Source organism: Paralichthys olivaceus, chromosome 7 (genome assembly GCF_024713975.1).
Source record: "Paralichthys olivaceus isolate ysfri-2021 chromosome 7, ASM2471397v2, whole genome shotgun sequence".
NCBI classification, from domain to species: Eukaryota; Metazoa; Chordata; class Actinopteri; order Pleuronectiformes; family Paralichthyidae; genus Paralichthys; species Paralichthys olivaceus.
Window position 1 is genome coordinate 24,165,134 of NC_091099.1, and position 18,106 is coordinate 24,183,239.

Here is an 18,106-nt window from a genome sequence, read left to right on the forward strand (position 1 = left end):
ATCAAGGGAAGACAAATTGGAGAAGAGGACTATTTTGTCAATAAAATTTGAGATGGAAGTCTTACTTCATGAGTGTGTGTTCCATATCACTCACAACAGGATAACAAAGCACTGCTTGTCCTCTAGCCGCCTCCCTGAGGCAAACACACACACAGACACATACACACACACTCTAAAAGGGATGTTTGTTTATGATTCACTAAAAACATGTCACCTTTGCTCTGACAGAGTATTTACTCTTAAGAATACAAGTCTTTCTGATGAGGCGCAAGTTGTTAAAAATCATCAAACCATGTCCATATTATGAAATCTGAGCCGAAACAATTTCACCACATTGATATAAATGATTGTTGACTTGCTTCACAAAATGTACCTGCTGGCTCATGTTTTCAGTTTCAGAGATTAAATCACTTCTTTACATGGGAAATCTTGTTTAGTTTGATAGATAAGTAGAGGTGCCCCTACTCTCTCTCTTTTTTTAAAGGTATCATTTCAGCAACTGTGATGAAATCCTAGCTGTGATCCAAGTCCACTATCGGAGCAGATCAGAGGGTCACTGCGTTCCAGGAAAGAGAGGGACACCATGCTGGGTCATTTCTGGGTCGCCAGTATTGTTGCTTAAGACAGTGGTTACTCTTTCCTGGCTGCAACATGAAAACTTTAGTCAGGCTGCACTGGCCAAAGAGATATCTGGAATATTGTTTTCTGTTACTGAATATTAGGTCTGTGTTATGAATTACAGATTTTCCCATGAAGTACTACAGTTAAAAATGTTCCAAAAAACAGACATGGTGAAGTGTCGCATAAATCTCCATCTTCTTAGGAAATCTCCATCTATCACCATAAATCTTTAAAAGTAAGTTTTGTCACACTCACTTAAACATTTTCCAGATTATTGATATTTTAATCTCATTTCAAAAGAAATTTAATTGTGTGAACATCTCAAAATCAGTGTCATTTTTAAGAAATATGAAAGAATGAGAGAGGTTTTGAAGCCTTAAAAATTCTGCCAGCTTGATTCCCTGGTATTATAGAAATAAGAATTTTAAAAACTCAATGAAAGCCAAACTCTCCTCTCAGACATGAACTCTGGATAATGTCTCGACAATAGGGTTTAGACATTTTCTGGAGTTTGCCTTCCGCATACGAACAATGGAACCAGAGATTCTCCGGTCAGATGCGTTTACAAAAACAGGAAAATCTCTGCAGCGTTCTGATGAGGGGTGTCGTGTAGGAGGCAGGACATAATGTGTCAATTCTGCTGCAGAGATCACATATCTTTGTTTAGAGCACATCAACACCAACGTTGGCCAGACCTTTCCAAGTTGAAATCTACGCCAGTGTCTTTAACTTGTATTGCACGTCCATTGCATGTTAGAAATGTCAACACACACCCAATCAATCACTTGCAGTGAATCTCCAGAAGTAATCCTGCTGTATTCTCACTTAGGCTCATTCAGACTTAATCAGGAATTCTTGGTAGGAAAAAATCCGGGGAAGTTCAGTGTATAAGTCTGAAAGCAGCTAAATAGAACTGACAAGGAGAGCATCCCGATGATGCTGTTTGAGTGGAATGTGAAAAGACAGGTGGCGAGAGATGAACAGTTTGCACATCTATGACTGTCCTGTTCAGAAAATACCATTTAGTTAATGGTATCATCTGTCCAGGTCCAAAAGCCAATAGCATCAGACAGTAGCACCATTTAAACCTTGAAAATCCCTCTTTTTTACGACTTGGATGACATTTTAAATGTATTTAACACATTGTCAGGTTCGTATAATTGATCTACATCGGTTGTAGACGTTATGAAATGCCTGCAGACAGCGTGGTGAAAGCCTGCTGTGCGTCAGAGTTGGATAACACCTCTGGGCTGTCGTAACCAAGGCCAGCCAGTCTAAGGCAGCGATACAATGTGCTTTAGGCATCCATATGTAGAACACCCTGCAATAAGTAGAATAAAGTCTGACGATGGTGAGGAGAGCCAGAGCATCCTTAAGGCTTCGCTCTGCTGTTCAGTGTGTGAGTCAGACGTGACAGCTGGATCCTACGCCTCAGACTGAAGATTTTCCATTCCCTCGCTATATAGTTTTTTGCTTCTAAATGGGTTCTGGAGGCGTAACTCTGTATAATGACAATACCATGCATGTGACAGTCGGCATGTGATATGACTAATTGGTATAAGGAGGATTTAAACCCAGGAGCTAGAGCAGGAACCGGTTTTTGATTTGGCACCTTCATGTTTACATTTCCATGGCATAACCACAACAATTAAAACAATGGTTTTATTGATGACGCTGATGTGGTGTTTGAACAGGTGACCTAAAGAGATGCAAGAGAGAAGAAAGCCATCTCCGCAATGTCCTCCTTTCTACATACATGCTAAGAAAACCAACAAGTTATAAGAGGTCATTTTAAAATAGGTTTTAGAGAGAGTTTTATTCGACACCTTATAATAATATATATTATATAACTCGTATAACTGTGCTATTCAAATTATATGATCTAAGATGTTGTACGCACCACATGGAAGACCTCAGCGTCCTGACCAGTGGTGAGGACCATCTGGGGCTGGAGGCCAGACTGGAGGAAGAAGCCGTGAGCTGACACTGTGCAGCCTCCGCTACAGTGAGGGGGATGAAAAAGGGTATTAGTATTACCATGAGACAGGAGTCTTGTTAGATTCCCACTGGGAGTGATCTGCTGTTAGCGTTAGCAGTTTAGCCTCTCCTCACCTCCCACTTGTTCTCTCCTACTTTAACAGTGGAGCATTAATCTGTCTTGACCATCCGCTGATATTCTAACTCTAATGCACCCACACTTTCTCGCTCATACACTGTGCTTCCTTTTAGGTGTGGAAAGATAAGTTGAGCTGACAAGGAGTGACTGCCAAACCATTCCTGTAGCTCCCCCCCTGAATTTGGACTGAGGAGCAGAGAAGAGATCTAACCTGACGAAGGAGCGAGACGGCTGGATGCTGTTGATGATGGGGTCTTGGTTGTAGGTGAACATCACAGGGGCGTGGACCTCCACTGAGTCCACTGTCAGCTTCACGGGTTGATCGGATGGAACAGCATGCGGGGACGTTTTGCAGGTCAGCATGGTAGACGACAGGCTGGTGGTGGGAGGTTAGAGTGAGGGTCGGAGGTCAAGGAGAGTGAGTCAACACAGAGGACATATTGTGTTAGAGTGTACAGTGGGGTCCATTGTCCAAGCCCCCATTCATGCATTTCTCTCACATTAGTCCTAATAAGTCAAGCTTGAGCAGGAAAAGGGACGGAAGAAGGAAAGGAGAGAAAAATTAGAGGAGATGACTGAGTGAAAGAAAAATATTTGACCTTTACCAATTTTTCAGGCTCGCATGCAAAAACATTATCTATAAAATCACAGTAATGTCAGAGGAAATTTGTCACTGTGTAATGAAAAAAAAACAAAAAACAACTAAAACAGCACAAGCTCGCCAAATTCTACAGAAAGCCAAAAAGAAAGAAAAACCGATGTCAAGAAAATCAGTCATGTGCGCAAACATTATCTGAAGAGCATTTCCGAAAATTACAAATTGAGGAAAAACAAAAGGGACAAAAATGAAAGAGAAGAGACATTTCCAGGAGAAGCAAGAAAAATAGAGATTCTTATCTTGTCCATTGCCAATAGAGGAGTTTGTCTTTCTGTTTTTATCCCCTATGATTCAAGTTCAACGACACAAACAAAGCTCTTTCCCCTCGCCTTCTAACCAATGTTGCACTTTGCTACACTGGAAGAACAATTATTGCTGTTCCCAAGATGTACAAAACAATAAGTACACAAATAGTCCTTGCTATTAACATGCCAACGCCTGAAGTTCAATCCATGTAATAATATGGCACCAGAAAAGGTGCAGCATCAGAATGTACACAGCCAAAATAAAGAAGAAGAAATTAGCACGTTGCCCTGGGTGCTACGTTTGCATCACTGCTGCTGAGCCTGAGCCAATAAAAACCTGTGTGTACTGCAGAGTCTGGCCCAGGAGTGAATACAGATTGAATGCATTCATATTGCAGACATAAACCAGATTTTGGCAGGGCTAAAGATGAAGAGAGATAAATGAAGACTGATGCGAACTGACCTCTGGATTTTACACGCGCTTTTCCCAACAGTCACCGCTTGTTTGTTTCCAGTGTCGAGGAAAGCTCCTCTGATGGTCAGCATGGTGTTTCCGGACTTCGGCCCAAACGTTGGGAAGATTTCATGGATCACCGGGTCCTGGATGCACAGACCACCGCACACTTTGACTATCTCAGTCTGATGTTAAGATTCTAGTGTTTCCCTTACATCGTTTAGTTTGTTCGAAGGAAAAATCTCTGTTAAAATTATACAAAAGTTTGAAATAGAACTTATTAAGTGACTTTTAAAAACAGCGCTTAAACATAAACTTATCAAGAAATCATGCTTGGATGTGGCAAAAGATTTATCTTTCATGTTAAAATATATGTCCTATATTGTTTGTCAGACATGTCAAGATATAACATTTATGAAATTCCCCTTGTGTCAAAAAAATAATAGTGCAGTGCCTGTTTTAAACCTTTCTGTTCTCTTGTCCTGTGTTAATGCTCCAAAGCTACCTCAGAATTATTCCTGGTCATTAGTGAGTCCTCCTAAAAAAGTTCTACAATATATCGTCACTTTTTCATTGTTTGTTTGCTGGACGTTGTGTGTAGAGTTTTTTTATGAACAGACGATGGTGCAGAGTGAAGTTAGAAAACTTTACGTTCATCCTACCTGGTTAACCTGCCATTAGGATATACAGTCAGTGTTTTTCATAAGATAAAACTGAATATGCAAAGCTTTGTGGTGATTTTGACAGTTTGACCCAGTAACCGACTACTGCTGTAATGGACATGCTAAGTGTGAAGATGTTTGTGGAATTAGTAGCTCAATCAATATTTTTTCACAGAGTGCAACCAAAACGAAGGGAAAACCCATTTCTTACCACAAAGGTGAAGCCTTCCATCTTGGCTACCTTGTTGCCGGTGCTGACCTTCACTGTGTGTCCTGACGGGGTGAAGTTCCCACTGAACACTGGGTAACACTGCATCTCAGTCCACCTAAACGAGAAGCACACCCCCTCAAAATGACATACAAACCAGGCATTATACCCTGCAACAACCACCCAGCATTTACCCTAATTCAATGATCATCCACTGCCCGGCAGAAATGCACGAGGCGATCTTCATGTGGGATTGTGTTTTTTTTCTCCCTAATTTATGACAAGGTTGTTTGTAGCAAAAGGGCCTTTTTGAATGGGACATGGCCTCAGTGGTTTTTGGGAAAGTGGAAAGTCTGGATGCAGCGATTTTTTCCCAGCAATTTTTCAGTTAGAAGAGTCATGTGTTGAATGTGGCACGCTGCTGGAGAAGTAATGGGAGGGAGGGGGTTCTTAACATTCTTCCTTCAACACAATAACCCCCATTAAACCTGCTGTGCCCCAATTGGATGCCAGCGTGCTGGTCCCTTCATCACGTAAACATCCACCACTTAATGCACACTTTGTCTCTCTCACTGACTCTCAAAGGTGGCTTTTCAGATACTGTGCAGGAACAGTGTTGTATTGTAAATGCATATGCAACACAAACACAAACACACACACACACACACACACATACCTGTTGACGTTGTCTTGTCTGGGCAGTCTGCAGGGAGCTCCTGCCACCTCCACAGTCACCAGTGAGGCCTTGAAGCTCTCCGTCTTGTCGAAGCCGAAGTTTTGCCCGCAAATAGTGACTGCTGTAGATCCTCGTATCGGCCCAGAGGATGGAAAAACCTAATGTAGACATGAGGAGCATTATTAAGTCTATTCATAAAATAATAAAATAGTGAAGCTCAGTATCCGGCCTTGTTGGACATTGAACTTATGTACAGGCTATACAACTCCAACTGCCAAAAATGGTTGCAGCAAACACAATGATGCTGCTCTGGTGTCGATCCAGGTGTATTTGTTTTCACTGACAGGGTTAACATTTCAGGTCAGGTTTTTGCCACAGCCGTCCTTCATCCTCCGTCTGCTATTGCAAGGATCTCTGAACTTGAATGATCTGAACCTTCAGTCCCGTCTGCCTGCTTAAAGCCATAAATCAACCATATTGTGCAGTTAAGATACACAGCATGTTCTTCAAATCCCAGTTGAAGTTGAAGACTTGTTTCTCATTTAAACTCAATATGTAATCCACCTATATTTATTTACACAATGAAATTATGTTTTACCAAATTCCAAAATCAACAACACTGATAACAGACAAAAAACTGGAGCTCCTTCCTTTTCTTCCTACCTTCAAGCCTGACCCCTCAATGAAAGACTGCAGAAAAATAAAAAATCACATTATCCACACTCTCCCACACGTCCTAATGTTGTGTAAATTTGTGAATTAGATTTAAGTTGGTGAGTAACAGCTCTTTTTAAAGGTCCCAAAGGATAGGGGTAGTTTGGTTTGGTTTTTTATGGGTTATTCTCACAATAAACCTGTTTTGTTGCATTGAAAGGAGCAGCAGCAGCTTTAAGTTATCTTGAGTGGAGACAGTGGACCAGCATGAGGTGCTGCATTAAACGTCAGAAGGAATGAGCACCCCCCACGCTGAGCTCAGGGTAGTCTCACAGTGTCAGCGTGGTGCTAAAAAGGACAGTGAGCCTGCCGTTTCATGAGGAGCTTCACAAATGTACGCAGAGCAAACAGGTTCAACAGGAAGATTCTGCTTTTGGAGGGAGAGGAGTTAAATCACATGAGAGGTGTCCAAGCAAACTGAGTGAGCAGGAAGTAGCAAAGGTTACACAGCTTGTTTTTAGGTCCAGGTTATTTACACAGTGTTGAAGCACCAGCGCCCTGAACAATGAAGAATAGATAAGTTGTTAAGTGTTGCCATCATGTTTTGTTTTCTGTTCGCATGTCAGTGCAATGTGCTGAATTATATAAACTGTGACCCTATATGGCCCTCATCGTCACCATGGTGATGAGTCCTTGTGGTTACCTTGGTGATGACAGGTGTACAGTAGTGTTGTGTCCAGATGGAGGAGGGACACTGGTCGGCTCTGCTGCAGCGTCCGTTACACCAGCCACATTCAGTTACCCTGGACGACAGCAAGCAGGAAGTACAGGTGGTCAGCTGACCACAGCCGGGGCCAATCAGAGGGACCTTGGTGATCTAAGAGGAGGAAAAAAAGTTCTTTATAATACAGTAATTTGTGTTCACAGTGTTTATGAGGTTTGACAAATATTTTACAAGCAGTGAAAGGATGGAAAAAAACCAGCTACTCAAACTGTGCATCCATGAAGGACATTGTTCACTTTTTATTCTAAAAGATTCAAATTACCATAACATTTTATCCTTTTTATCTCAAAAAAAGACAAACATATAAAAGTTTCAGTGTATATCATGAATGCATCCCAATGTTTGAGAATGTCTGATGTAGAGTTTTCTTAGAAAGAAAGAGAAGATATTGGTGAGTGAGGCCCAATATTCTCTTTTAAGTGTTTCGCTCTTGTTTTGTTGACGGGTATTTAGTGATGACCACAGGGCAAACTGTACACTGAAGGTTTACATTAGTAATCTGTCTTAAAACAGAACCATGGGTGTATTTGTGTTCTTAATATCCGTGGGTACAATCCTACCTTGTTTCCTGTGGCGATTAGCATGGCTCCCTCTGAGTGGTTGACATCCAGCAGTGTCACACTGGAAGAGACAGGTCTGGAGTCCAGGCGGATGTTGACATGGGGGGAGGCAAATCGGGAGAACAGCACCTGAGGGAGGGAGGACGCAGCATTGTAATAATCTTCGAATCGTTAATGCAACAATAGAGTCATTTCATAACTCAAGAAGAAGATAAGAGGACGATCAGATCAACAGATATAGCAACATTCTCATGAGAACAACTTTAAACAAACGCCATAGTTTGAGCCAAAATCAGAGTATGGTTAAAGACATAAGCTTTAAAACAGACAACTCAAACAACTCAAACCTTGATTTCTAATGTACATTTTTGGCAAAAGTTGAAGGAGTCGCTATAAAAACATCTCAAAAGACAACACACAGAAGTAGAAATCCTATTAACCTATGTCAGTACTTTCAAACATGATCTGATCTGAATGAGATGCCAAAGAAAAAAAAAATTGTGTTGTCAGTGGTTTGTTTCAACATATACAACCAATACACTGGGTTAGAGCTGGACACAAAAACAATGTGAATTTCACAATGTAATGTCAATAACAAAATAAAAAACCTTTACTCAGGAGCCAAATGTCATTAAACTTAATAAATATAATCATGTGACATTACACATTACTGATAAAAACACGATCAAAAGAACCCAAAACAAGTTTAGAGCACCACATTTCAAGATTCCAGCTGCACAACCAGGTGAGTTACAAACAGCTACATCTTATAGAATCTGCCTCCAGTTCTTTACTTCTGGTTTTAAAGGCATTCAGTGAGAATAATTTGCTGAGATATAATACCTTCTGCAACATATTTCAAGCTGCAGGTGCAGAGTAAGGAAAAGCGCCCTTTCCAATTTCTGTGTGGACATTTGAAACAGAGAGTAAAAAGAAGTTCTGAGAACGCGGAGGGTAATGCCCAGTAATACGGAAGCGGACCCGGATCACCTTTTATATAAAGGTGTACCAATTACAGAGTCTACTGGTGGCCAGAGCAGACCATCGGTCCCAGGAGCAACAAGTCACTAACAAGTCAATATTGACTGATATGAACATCATAGTCTCTAAATTTCTAATATCATTTATGATAACATTTTTGTCCTTATAACCCTGTACTGGATACAGAATCTATATTACTCCATAAACAAGCTAGTATGTCTTGTGCATACAACCAAACCTTGCATAAAACGTACGCACACATCTGCTGCTAAACGAACTATGTAATTAAAGTCAATTATAAGACACAAAGGCACAATGGGCCTCCCCACCCCAAATAATTTTCCGTTAAAAGTTCTAGCACACAGGTCAGATGAGGACACCTAAGTTTTTTTTCTCATCATCACAGTTTTGTATTGTTGCTATGTTTATTTGGAACGTTTCACAATGTCGTTCACTGATACACACAGTGAATTAACTGAGATAGAAACACAAAGCAAACCAAGAGGACAGAGGAGGTGGAAGACGTCTACAGGCTCTTTGGCATCGCACCACCGAAACAAATGCTGACTGGGAGTTAGTGAGGAAATATGATCCAGAGTCTTTGTTTGAGCCTGCATATACAATTTCAGTACACCAAGTCTGAATACATATTAGGTTGCATGCAATCATCAGAATTTGACAGCAATAAAATGAGTGTGGAACTACTTAAGATTTGAAGTTAGAAGTTGTCCTTGTGTTAAATGTTGAATCTGTCAACATCTAACACAAATAAGGGGATTGAGAGAGATGACAGACTGGTTTAGAAACACAGAACAAAAAGATGCAGCCATCAGCAGAACCACTGTGTACTTTGACACACACATGCACGCACATGCACACACACACGCACACCTGAGACAGCGTTCATTATTTGTGGTTTGTGGATAGCTGCAATTACAGGCCTGGGAACAAACAGACAAGTACAGCATCTACTGTGTGTGTGTGTCTGCTTCAGTTACAGTATATGAATTGGCTTCAATTATACTGTTGCCCCTGTCACACACACACGCACTCACATGCAAACGGATACAGTATGGACACACACAGACAGTCCACTCACAATCTCTCTGCTGTGTCAGGGTGGAGCAAATTTGGAGGGACGTGTAGTAACTGTGTGTTTATGTACATACATCCCCCACAGCAGTACTGAGTTATTTATTATATTTTTTGTCTTCCCATTATTGTTAGCGTGTCAGAGCATCTAATAATTGACTAAAACACTCTGCATTATAAATTTTAATGTGACTTGGTGGCTTGGCCGGTTGACCGCTTGCCCTCGACCTTCACCCTCAGCAATGCCTTGTTTTCCAGTGTCATGCCTCCGACTGTTTGAGCCTCATGATCAACGTCAGCTTTGTAACGGCGAGCATAATGGGTGGCTTTCCTCTGGGACGAGGCCATACAACAGGCATCTCTCTGGAGGTAATACCAGTGTAAATTACAGCTTATTGTATTAAGCGGGCGGGGGGAAGTTTGGCCCATAAACACGGCCACTGTGTGATTCCCACAGTGGGCCAACTGAAGCCGAGGGAAACACTTCCTGAGCCAGAATTGAGTCCATCGAGGGGAACAGCGCTCTTTTTCTTTCACTGCCTCTAGTCCATGTTCTCTCTTGCTCCGTCCGCTGGGAGCGACCAGGAAACTGGAATACATAAAAAGTTGACAAGCTCTTTTTATGCCACTAACAATGAAGGGACCTGCCACAGCAAAGACTGCCATCTCTCACAGATTCTTGTTGCTGCTTGGCTTTGGACAGAAAGAGCAGGTGGCCGGAGGAGTAAAATCAGGGCAGGGAAAGTGAACAAGACATTGCAGACACAGGCGGGTGTGGGCTCTGCAATCTTGGAACAAGGCAACGTAAATAGAAGAAATAGAAGAACAGGGCAAGTAAACAAGTTTAGCCAAATTGTCAAAACCACTTTATTTGAAAAGTGCAAGAGCACTTGACTTCGTCTGTAGAATCGCTAAATTTAAAGGAAAACTGTGTTTAGTTAAAGTTAGAAAGCCAGGATGTTGGTCTGTGATGGATTTTTACAACAGATAACTGGAAAATAATCGCCATCCTGAATTACTGTTTTCTACTGTTACTTTGTTTTTTATCAAATGCAAATCAATGAAGCATTTTCTTATATCAATTCGATCAAATTTTCCTGGTTTCAAGATTCAAGCACGCTTTCCATTTTTTATAATCAACATAAGTGAACATTTATTGAAAAATAGCACACACGTTGTATGAAAATAAGACTTTTAGGACATAATTACTTGATGACACGCAGGGTTTTGCAGCGTAGGACAGCTGGTCTCCTCTTTAGACCCTCTTAAACCCTTCAGCTAAAAACAATGAACTTCAGCCAATTCAGCCAACTCACAAAAAAACAAAAAAGAGCTGAAAGAGGGCAGGGGTAGGGGGTGGTGAGGAGGGAGGTTTATAGTAGAGAAACGCACAGCAACAGCTGCACTGGACGCTCAGCGAGTAGAAAATGCCGTGCGAGGGAGCGTGTCAGCGAAGCCCGCCGTTCACCATTAACGTGCCGTTCAGCTTGTAAGCCCCCTCGTACCACCAGCACCACCGTCTTGCACCCAACCCCCCCTTTTCCATGCAGCTGTCGGCCCCTCTTTCCACGTCTCTTGCGGTTTGTTTTCCACGCACGTCTTTTTCATTCTTGTGTTTCAAAAACATGTGAGGTAATTTAGCTTTTACTTTTGTGTTTCATTCCATTCTCCATAGTTTCTTCTTCACCACTCAAGTATATTGCATCAATGCAGGGTCACGATGCAACTGCACTTTAATGCATGCAGTTGTAACGGCAGAGTGGATGGACAAAACACCACATGATAAAGTCACTATAGTTATAGAAATTAGAGCAAACAACAGCTTGGCTGGTTATGTGATGGTTGATACTGCATACTGTGCATCCATTTTAAATACATAATCAACACCTCTAAAGCGATCAGTTGCTTTCCATTCTGCATTAGTCCAGAGTTGTAACTAAACCTCGACAGAGACCAGATGATCATTGTCTTGTGTTACAAATAACTAGAGCAGTGTCTGTTCTCCACATGTCTGCTTGGAATGGGCTGTTTTCTTGGTCTGTGGTGATGCTGGTTGTAGCTTTTTGTTCTAAAACAGCAAAAGTCACTTGCAGTAACTGAGCCACAGTGAGGGAAGACCCCACAAAGAACCATGAAGCTGCACCACTGCTGCACAAAGAGCTGCTCACCTGTTCATTCAGAGTTTATTTAAGCTCCACTTGTACCCACAACCACAAACTGGAGAATCAGTTGTCGTTGTTGTGATCGCATTCAACACTACACTGTTTTGGGCCCTTAACAATATTCATGCTGAGTTTAAACCCGAAAAGATGAACAGGGTTTGAGATATGGGTTCAACAAACACACATACAGACAAAGATTTTTGGTATTCATTTAGTACACAGACATGTCCCTAAAAATATATTGTCTACACTGGTCCACACAAAGGCTGCTGCTGGAAAAGGGCATGTTTTATTCTGTGCACTTTTGAACACATATTGACAATGCAACATGGTTCATCAAATGCAATAAAAGTTGTAATTGCCACAGTTTTATAGAGTGATTCTTTAAGCTACAAACTTTTTTTCAAAAATGACTTATATATTTACTGTATATATGCAATATACACATATTCCAACCATATTTAGCCTCATTGTCTAGACAACATTGAACTGCAAACAATCAAATCCATGCTTATTTGGAAGCAAAACAATGCTACGGGGGAAGAGTGACCCCTCATAAAGCTGATGATTTTAAAACCTCTCCGACACTAAAAACCTTAAGTCAAGCTTCAGACAGTGATCATTTATGTGAACAGTGCAATAACATATGACCTGTAATCAAGGAAGCATATGATGATGTAAAAAGTGGAGGAGGAGGAGGAGAGGTTTACATTTCTTCCATCTTTCTACACTTCTGTGTAGAGGCAAATCCCTGTGCAATCATTACGGCTGAGGTGCTTCACATATTATGTGAATGTGATCATCTGAATTTAAATGCATGTGGATCCTTCAGTTAATGCCTTCTGTGAGTAAATTAGGTTTTAGATGTCTGCATGATTCTTGAGGCTTCATGTCAGCCATGTATTCTCTCTAACTGTCCTTTCACCAAGATGCACAAACATGAGCAAGACTGAAAACTAGGAGCCTCTATTCACTGTCCCATATTAATTCAAAATATTCCACAACTAAAACCCTGAAAACAGAGAAGCAGTGGTGACGGGTTGAGTAGGAGATTCTGAAAACTGCAAACTAATGACCTGGACAGTGGAATCCACTGTGGGTCAGTACAGCGATAGGCAAAACGGACAGTGTTTGCTCAGATGGCTGACAGGAACGTGGGCTCTTAGGCGGCTCACTGAGCATAGGTCAAAGGAAAGCAAATTGTGCAAACAGAAAGCAGTCCTGGTGTTTGGTCATAGTTTCCCCCTAAGTTGCTCCTAGCAGAGGCACCTGCAGCTGACTCTTTTGTTGTGTCTCCTGCAGGCGCTTTCACTCGTCACGTACCAACATCCTGCCACATTTACATGAACAATAATGGAGGGGAGCTGCACTGGTCCCTGCAGCCTCAGGGGTCTCTTTTTATGCCTAACTGCAAGTATTTTAAAGGCAAATTGAGTTCCTTCTAGTCTTTTAATGGCGTTAACTGTAAAGGACGGTATAAAATGGCTTGTTCACCTGTATGTGGCGTCCATCGTCGGTGCCCAGGTACGCCACTGCACGACCATGCACTGGCACCACGGTTATAGAGGTAACCAAGGTGTTGGTGAGCTCTTTGTGCCAGTACTCCAACCTTTGGACAAACTGGGTCACCTGCAGGCGGTACTTGCCCTCCTTCCCTTCGTGGATTCCCTCGTGTGGGTCGCAGTCGTCGGAGGAACTCTGCAAAGACACCACAAGCACCACAGAGAGAGAATTAGAAGTAAGACAACACAAAATGAGAAAAACATGTGAGCATGATTGTAACAGCAGCGTGGTCATTTTCAACACCCTATGAAATGTACTTCAAATGGACAAACTTGCATGAGGCAAACAATCTAGAGCAACTAGTGATTACCACAGAAATTGGATTATACACGGTACTTTCTGGGACTCATCAGTATGATTGGGTCATTTTGTCAACACAGATTGCTCCCATAAAAAGTCGTCATTACATAATATCATGTTGTACTTCTTTCATATCTTGCCCGACGGGGGGAGGGTTCAGAGCCAAACCTCCTAAGCCCCCTCTGAGCTTCTCTTTCATCAGGCCATGCTCGTAATGGAGGTCTCAGCGTGATAGTACCTCTAGGGCAAGTACATGCTTTGTTGAGTTGGTCTGTGGATGGCCGGGTTTCATGGGAAACAGCGATGAGATCTTCATGCTGTTTTTCATTCCATTAACTCATTTTTCTCTCTCTGGCTGGGCCGCTCCACTTTCTCCTCCTTTTACCCACACCCTCCTCTTTTTCTACTCCCATCGCCTCTCTCTGAGTTTGAAACCAAACGCTGCCACACCAGCTCCCTCCCTCTTTGGTTTTCAAATGTCGCTGGGTTGTGCAGATTGTTGTGTCTGGAGCCTCTGGAGCATACAGTGAAAGCACAGACTGTAGCCAGGGCTTCTCTCTATCAATATCACCGCTCTCTCTCTCCTCTTACTGCCCGGCCCTGCCCTCTCACCGCTCTGGCTCTTTTTGTGTTTAGTCATGGTCCCCTGTCCCAGCCTCAGGTTTCATTAATTATTAATGACCCAGGGGGTGGTGGGGCCTCTTGTGGCTCTTAAGGTCCTTGACCTGGTCGCTTGACCAGACCTGAGCTTTCTGTTGTTTTCTCAGCTTCAGTGGATGATGACCTCTTCAGCGGAGTCACAAGGAGCAGAGTGATTGCAGGTAGAAAGATTATGATGCCTTCATTCAAAGTGCCCCACTGAGGAGTTTGGTCGACAATGGTTTTTGACATTAGCCTTAACCCTCTGTTGTGACTTACAGAGTAAAAAGTAATCTTAATGCATCAAACTAAATTGGTTTTAATCACTTACAGACTAATAATCCTCTCACTGCGCTCTAAAAGAACTGGCTGGGTCATGAGGCCATTATAAGCGGCCTGTGAGAAACATGCCACATCGTTTGTTTAGCGTTGATCTCAAAGGAAAGCTTTGAAGATGAAGAGAATGCTGGTGGGGAAATAAATCAGGGAAGTCTCTCTCTTGGTGACGTCACATAGTTAAGACGAACAGGCCTGCACGAAGGGGAAAGCAGAGGAAGGCAGAATAACCTGGCAAAGTGTCAAACACGCAGCAACAATCCTTAATTAAATAAAATATCCTCAAGAACGGTGGCTGCAGTGATGTGTTGGAAATTGATAGCTGGCAGGAAGGTTAGATATTTTTAAGCCAGACGCATGAAAGGGTGGTGCAGCCAGCTAATCTGCATTTAATTACTGTGAGTGTTAAAGACAGGGAAAAAAGTTCAGAGCATATAAGGAATGACAGTTTGTGACTGAACGTGATTTAGAGTTGGATGAAGATAAGGACACGTAGGATGAGATGAGGGTTTAATGGAAGAAGAAGCATCTCTTCCTCAAACACGATGGTTGCCTCTGACGTCTATGTTTATGTTTGACCACAAGTTAAGTTTATCATAAGCTTGTTCCTAGTTTAGCAAAATCAGGACAGGATGTCTAGCAGATGTGAAAAACATGTGAATCTGCCAAAAACTCTCCTCACTTCTTAAAACTGGAGCAGATAGAAGCATCATCACTGCAGGGATTATGCCACGCGGCTCAGAAAACAGTCCTTGGCCTGATTATTTTCAGAGCAAACAAACGGTACTTTGGGGTGTTTGTTGAATCGGAGCAGGACGATGGGAAGGAGAACTGGGAGGGCATTCCTCTGCTGCCTTTGCTGAGGTACTTGTGAGGATCAAGGCAATGAAATTGGACAGTGGAAGGGCAGTTTTGACGGGCTTCGTTTGAAGCTCTGTTCCTGTTTTCCTTGGCTGCTTCTTGGCATGGAGACAGAGAGTTTTAGAAGACGTCACACAGACATACGAGATTTTTATAGTAAGATTTCATGCGAAGTAGAAAAGAAATACAACATTTGTCTGCCGAGGATGAAACTGAACTTATTTTCTTTGAATGTTAACGTTTTTTTAAAGAATATGAGCTACAAAACTTTGAGAGGGTCAAAATCCTGTAGGGTGGGGGGGGGGTAGTGTTGATCTGAGTTGTAGGTGGAAGCAAACAAGTCATTTAAACCAATTTTTGTCTCTTCAAAACCACAGGAGATCCTGTTGAGCCAATTACATGTCATCAAAGAGCTAATGGTTGTTATCCTGACAGATGTCACAACATATACGTGTGCAGTTTTTATTTTACAATTCTATGATTTGAGGTTTAGGTTGAACCTGAAACGTGTTTTTGAAACATTAAGCTTTTGGAAGATTTATGATGTTGGCAAGTGCGCCTGATGTTCGACATCTTTCAAGTCATTTTGAGAGCGTGTCTTTTAGCCGTAGAACAGGCACCGTGGGGCAGATATGCGAGATATCATACACCTTTGGCCCCATACTTAACTAGCAGCTATTGTCCCCAAAAACAACGGCATGGCGATTGGGTTTCTGTGCCGCGGAGCTCCTAAACCCTGCAGCACTGCTCAGGAGTCTCAAGAAGGGGATGAAAGATGATCTGCGTGGCTTAATGTCGTTTTCATACTCTTGCTGTGGCCCCTGGGTCTTGTGTGAATAGACAACCTAATGCCTAATGCCTGACTTATAAACTGTGGACTGGGTTACTTGCAGAAGAGGATTTGGATACAAACAGTGCTGTGCGAAAAATAGAGTAAAGGCGCTCTTGCACACAATACACATTCTGCTGCGGAGGCTAAGCCTGGGTTGGCAGACTCGCACACATGCACAAATGCGTTGTTCTTGTTGCTGGCCGCTCAGCTGGCACTCTCACTGGAATTACACACCTTTGACCTTGGGATAGCTTGTGCAATTGTGAGCACCAGACAGCGGAGAGGTTCGGTTGTCGCCGGGGTGTGTGCAAATGCATCTCTTAGAGAAAGTGACATGCGAAGGAATGTGGAGCGCAGAACACGTATAACACATACGTGTGCACATGACTGCATGTGTGGATGTGCTGAGGGGGGAGTGCATTGTTGCCATAATGTTACAACTCACATTACAGTACTCCACCTGGGCTCAGGGCGCATGTTACTCTGCAACCTGACTCTCAGTAGTTAATAGCCATGATGTGTGTGTGTGTGTGTTTATCTAAGCAACACAGGTGGCTGGCTGCACCAAGCCACATGCAGTCATGTGTTAATGTTTGCATGTGCTTTATTGTGTGTGTGTGCGTGTGTGTGTGTGTGTGTGTGTGTGTGGCTGCATGGGACTGTCAGGGTGTTAGGGACAGTTAAGGGGAGGGAAACAAGTGGACAAAGACCCCGGCCCCTCACTGTGCAGCTGGCCTCGCCCTCGAGTGGCCCGCCAGACGCCAGCTTTGTTTATAATGGGGCCCTGAGGTGGACACGGCCACGGGTGGAAAATGGCTTCACACATAAACAGGTCCAACTGAAGACTGGGAGATTTTAGTCAAATTAGACATCCTGCTGGCAAAAAAGTAGATAACATATGACTGTAGCGATACAAGAAATTAATGTTTAGTATGCACATGGTGAAAACTTTCCACTGAGACTAAAACCAATTGCGTCATCAAGGAAGCTGTGTTTTTTTTATTTCGAACGACATTTAGTCAATTGCCCATTTCCTGTGATTCTTTGCAACTTATTTGTATTTACAAATAATGGACACTCAAAAAATGGATCACTTGCCTCATGTATAAATGTCATGTATAAATGTTTTCCATACAGACAATGTTCTGGAAATAACAGTCATGCAGAACAAAGTTGAGGTTTTGAAAATCACTGGTTTCCCAAGGATCCTCCTTCATACATCTATCATCAAACTCTGACACAACTGTCAGTAACTGAGGCTACAAGGCAACTACTGAATGAATGCCAAGTTAAACATACAGCATGTACAGTTGCACACAGACTTTTAAAAGCTCTGCACAACTACAGTAATTATGCAACTTTTCAGAACTTTGCAAAAACCTGTACCCGCATTTAGAAATGAACTCTGGAGAATGTCTGCATAATTCTGTCTGGACTTTCTCCAGGGTTTTATCTCTCGCACATGACCAATGCAGCAGGAGGTTCTCCGCTCAGAAGCTTCCACAAAACGGGGTGGCTCATCACATCGACAACGGTGTCGGCTCGGATCATCAGATATTTGTTTTCTTTTTGTATTTTTCATTTCTGTGTCTGTCGCATGTTAGAAACGTCATCAACACAACCACTCGCTCACAGTGAATCCTCCAGAGGATCACGGTTGTCTGCTACATTGATTTTGTTTCCCTCACTTTCTAGACATTGC

At 42.4% G+C, this 18,106-nt stretch overlaps 1 protein-coding gene across 1 annotated transcript in view; it reads right to left on the bottom strand.

Annotated features, from left to right (window-relative positions):
* Window positions 1–18,106, bottom strand: part of met (MET proto-oncogene, receptor tyrosine kinase) — a 73,937-nt gene that overhangs the window by 33,506 nt on the left and 22,325 nt on the right. Inside the window, exons 3-10 of the mRNA XM_020079462.2 lie at window positions 13,368–13,571; window positions 7,639–7,767; window positions 6,998–7,171; window positions 5,641–5,798; window positions 4,968–5,082; window positions 4,104–4,240; window positions 2,949–3,113; window positions 2,522–2,621 (exon numbers count right to left, since the gene is read on the bottom strand). Of these exons, the coding sequence (XP_019935021.2) occupies window positions 2,522–2,621; window positions 2,949–3,113; window positions 4,104–4,240; window positions 4,968–5,082; window positions 5,641–5,798; window positions 6,998–7,171; window positions 7,639–7,767; window positions 13,368–13,571 (1,182 nt within the window). The remainder of the gene's footprint in view (window positions 1–2,521; window positions 2,622–2,948; window positions 3,114–4,103; window positions 4,241–4,967; window positions 5,083–5,640; window positions 5,799–6,997; window positions 7,172–7,638; window positions 7,768–13,367; window positions 13,572–18,106) is intronic.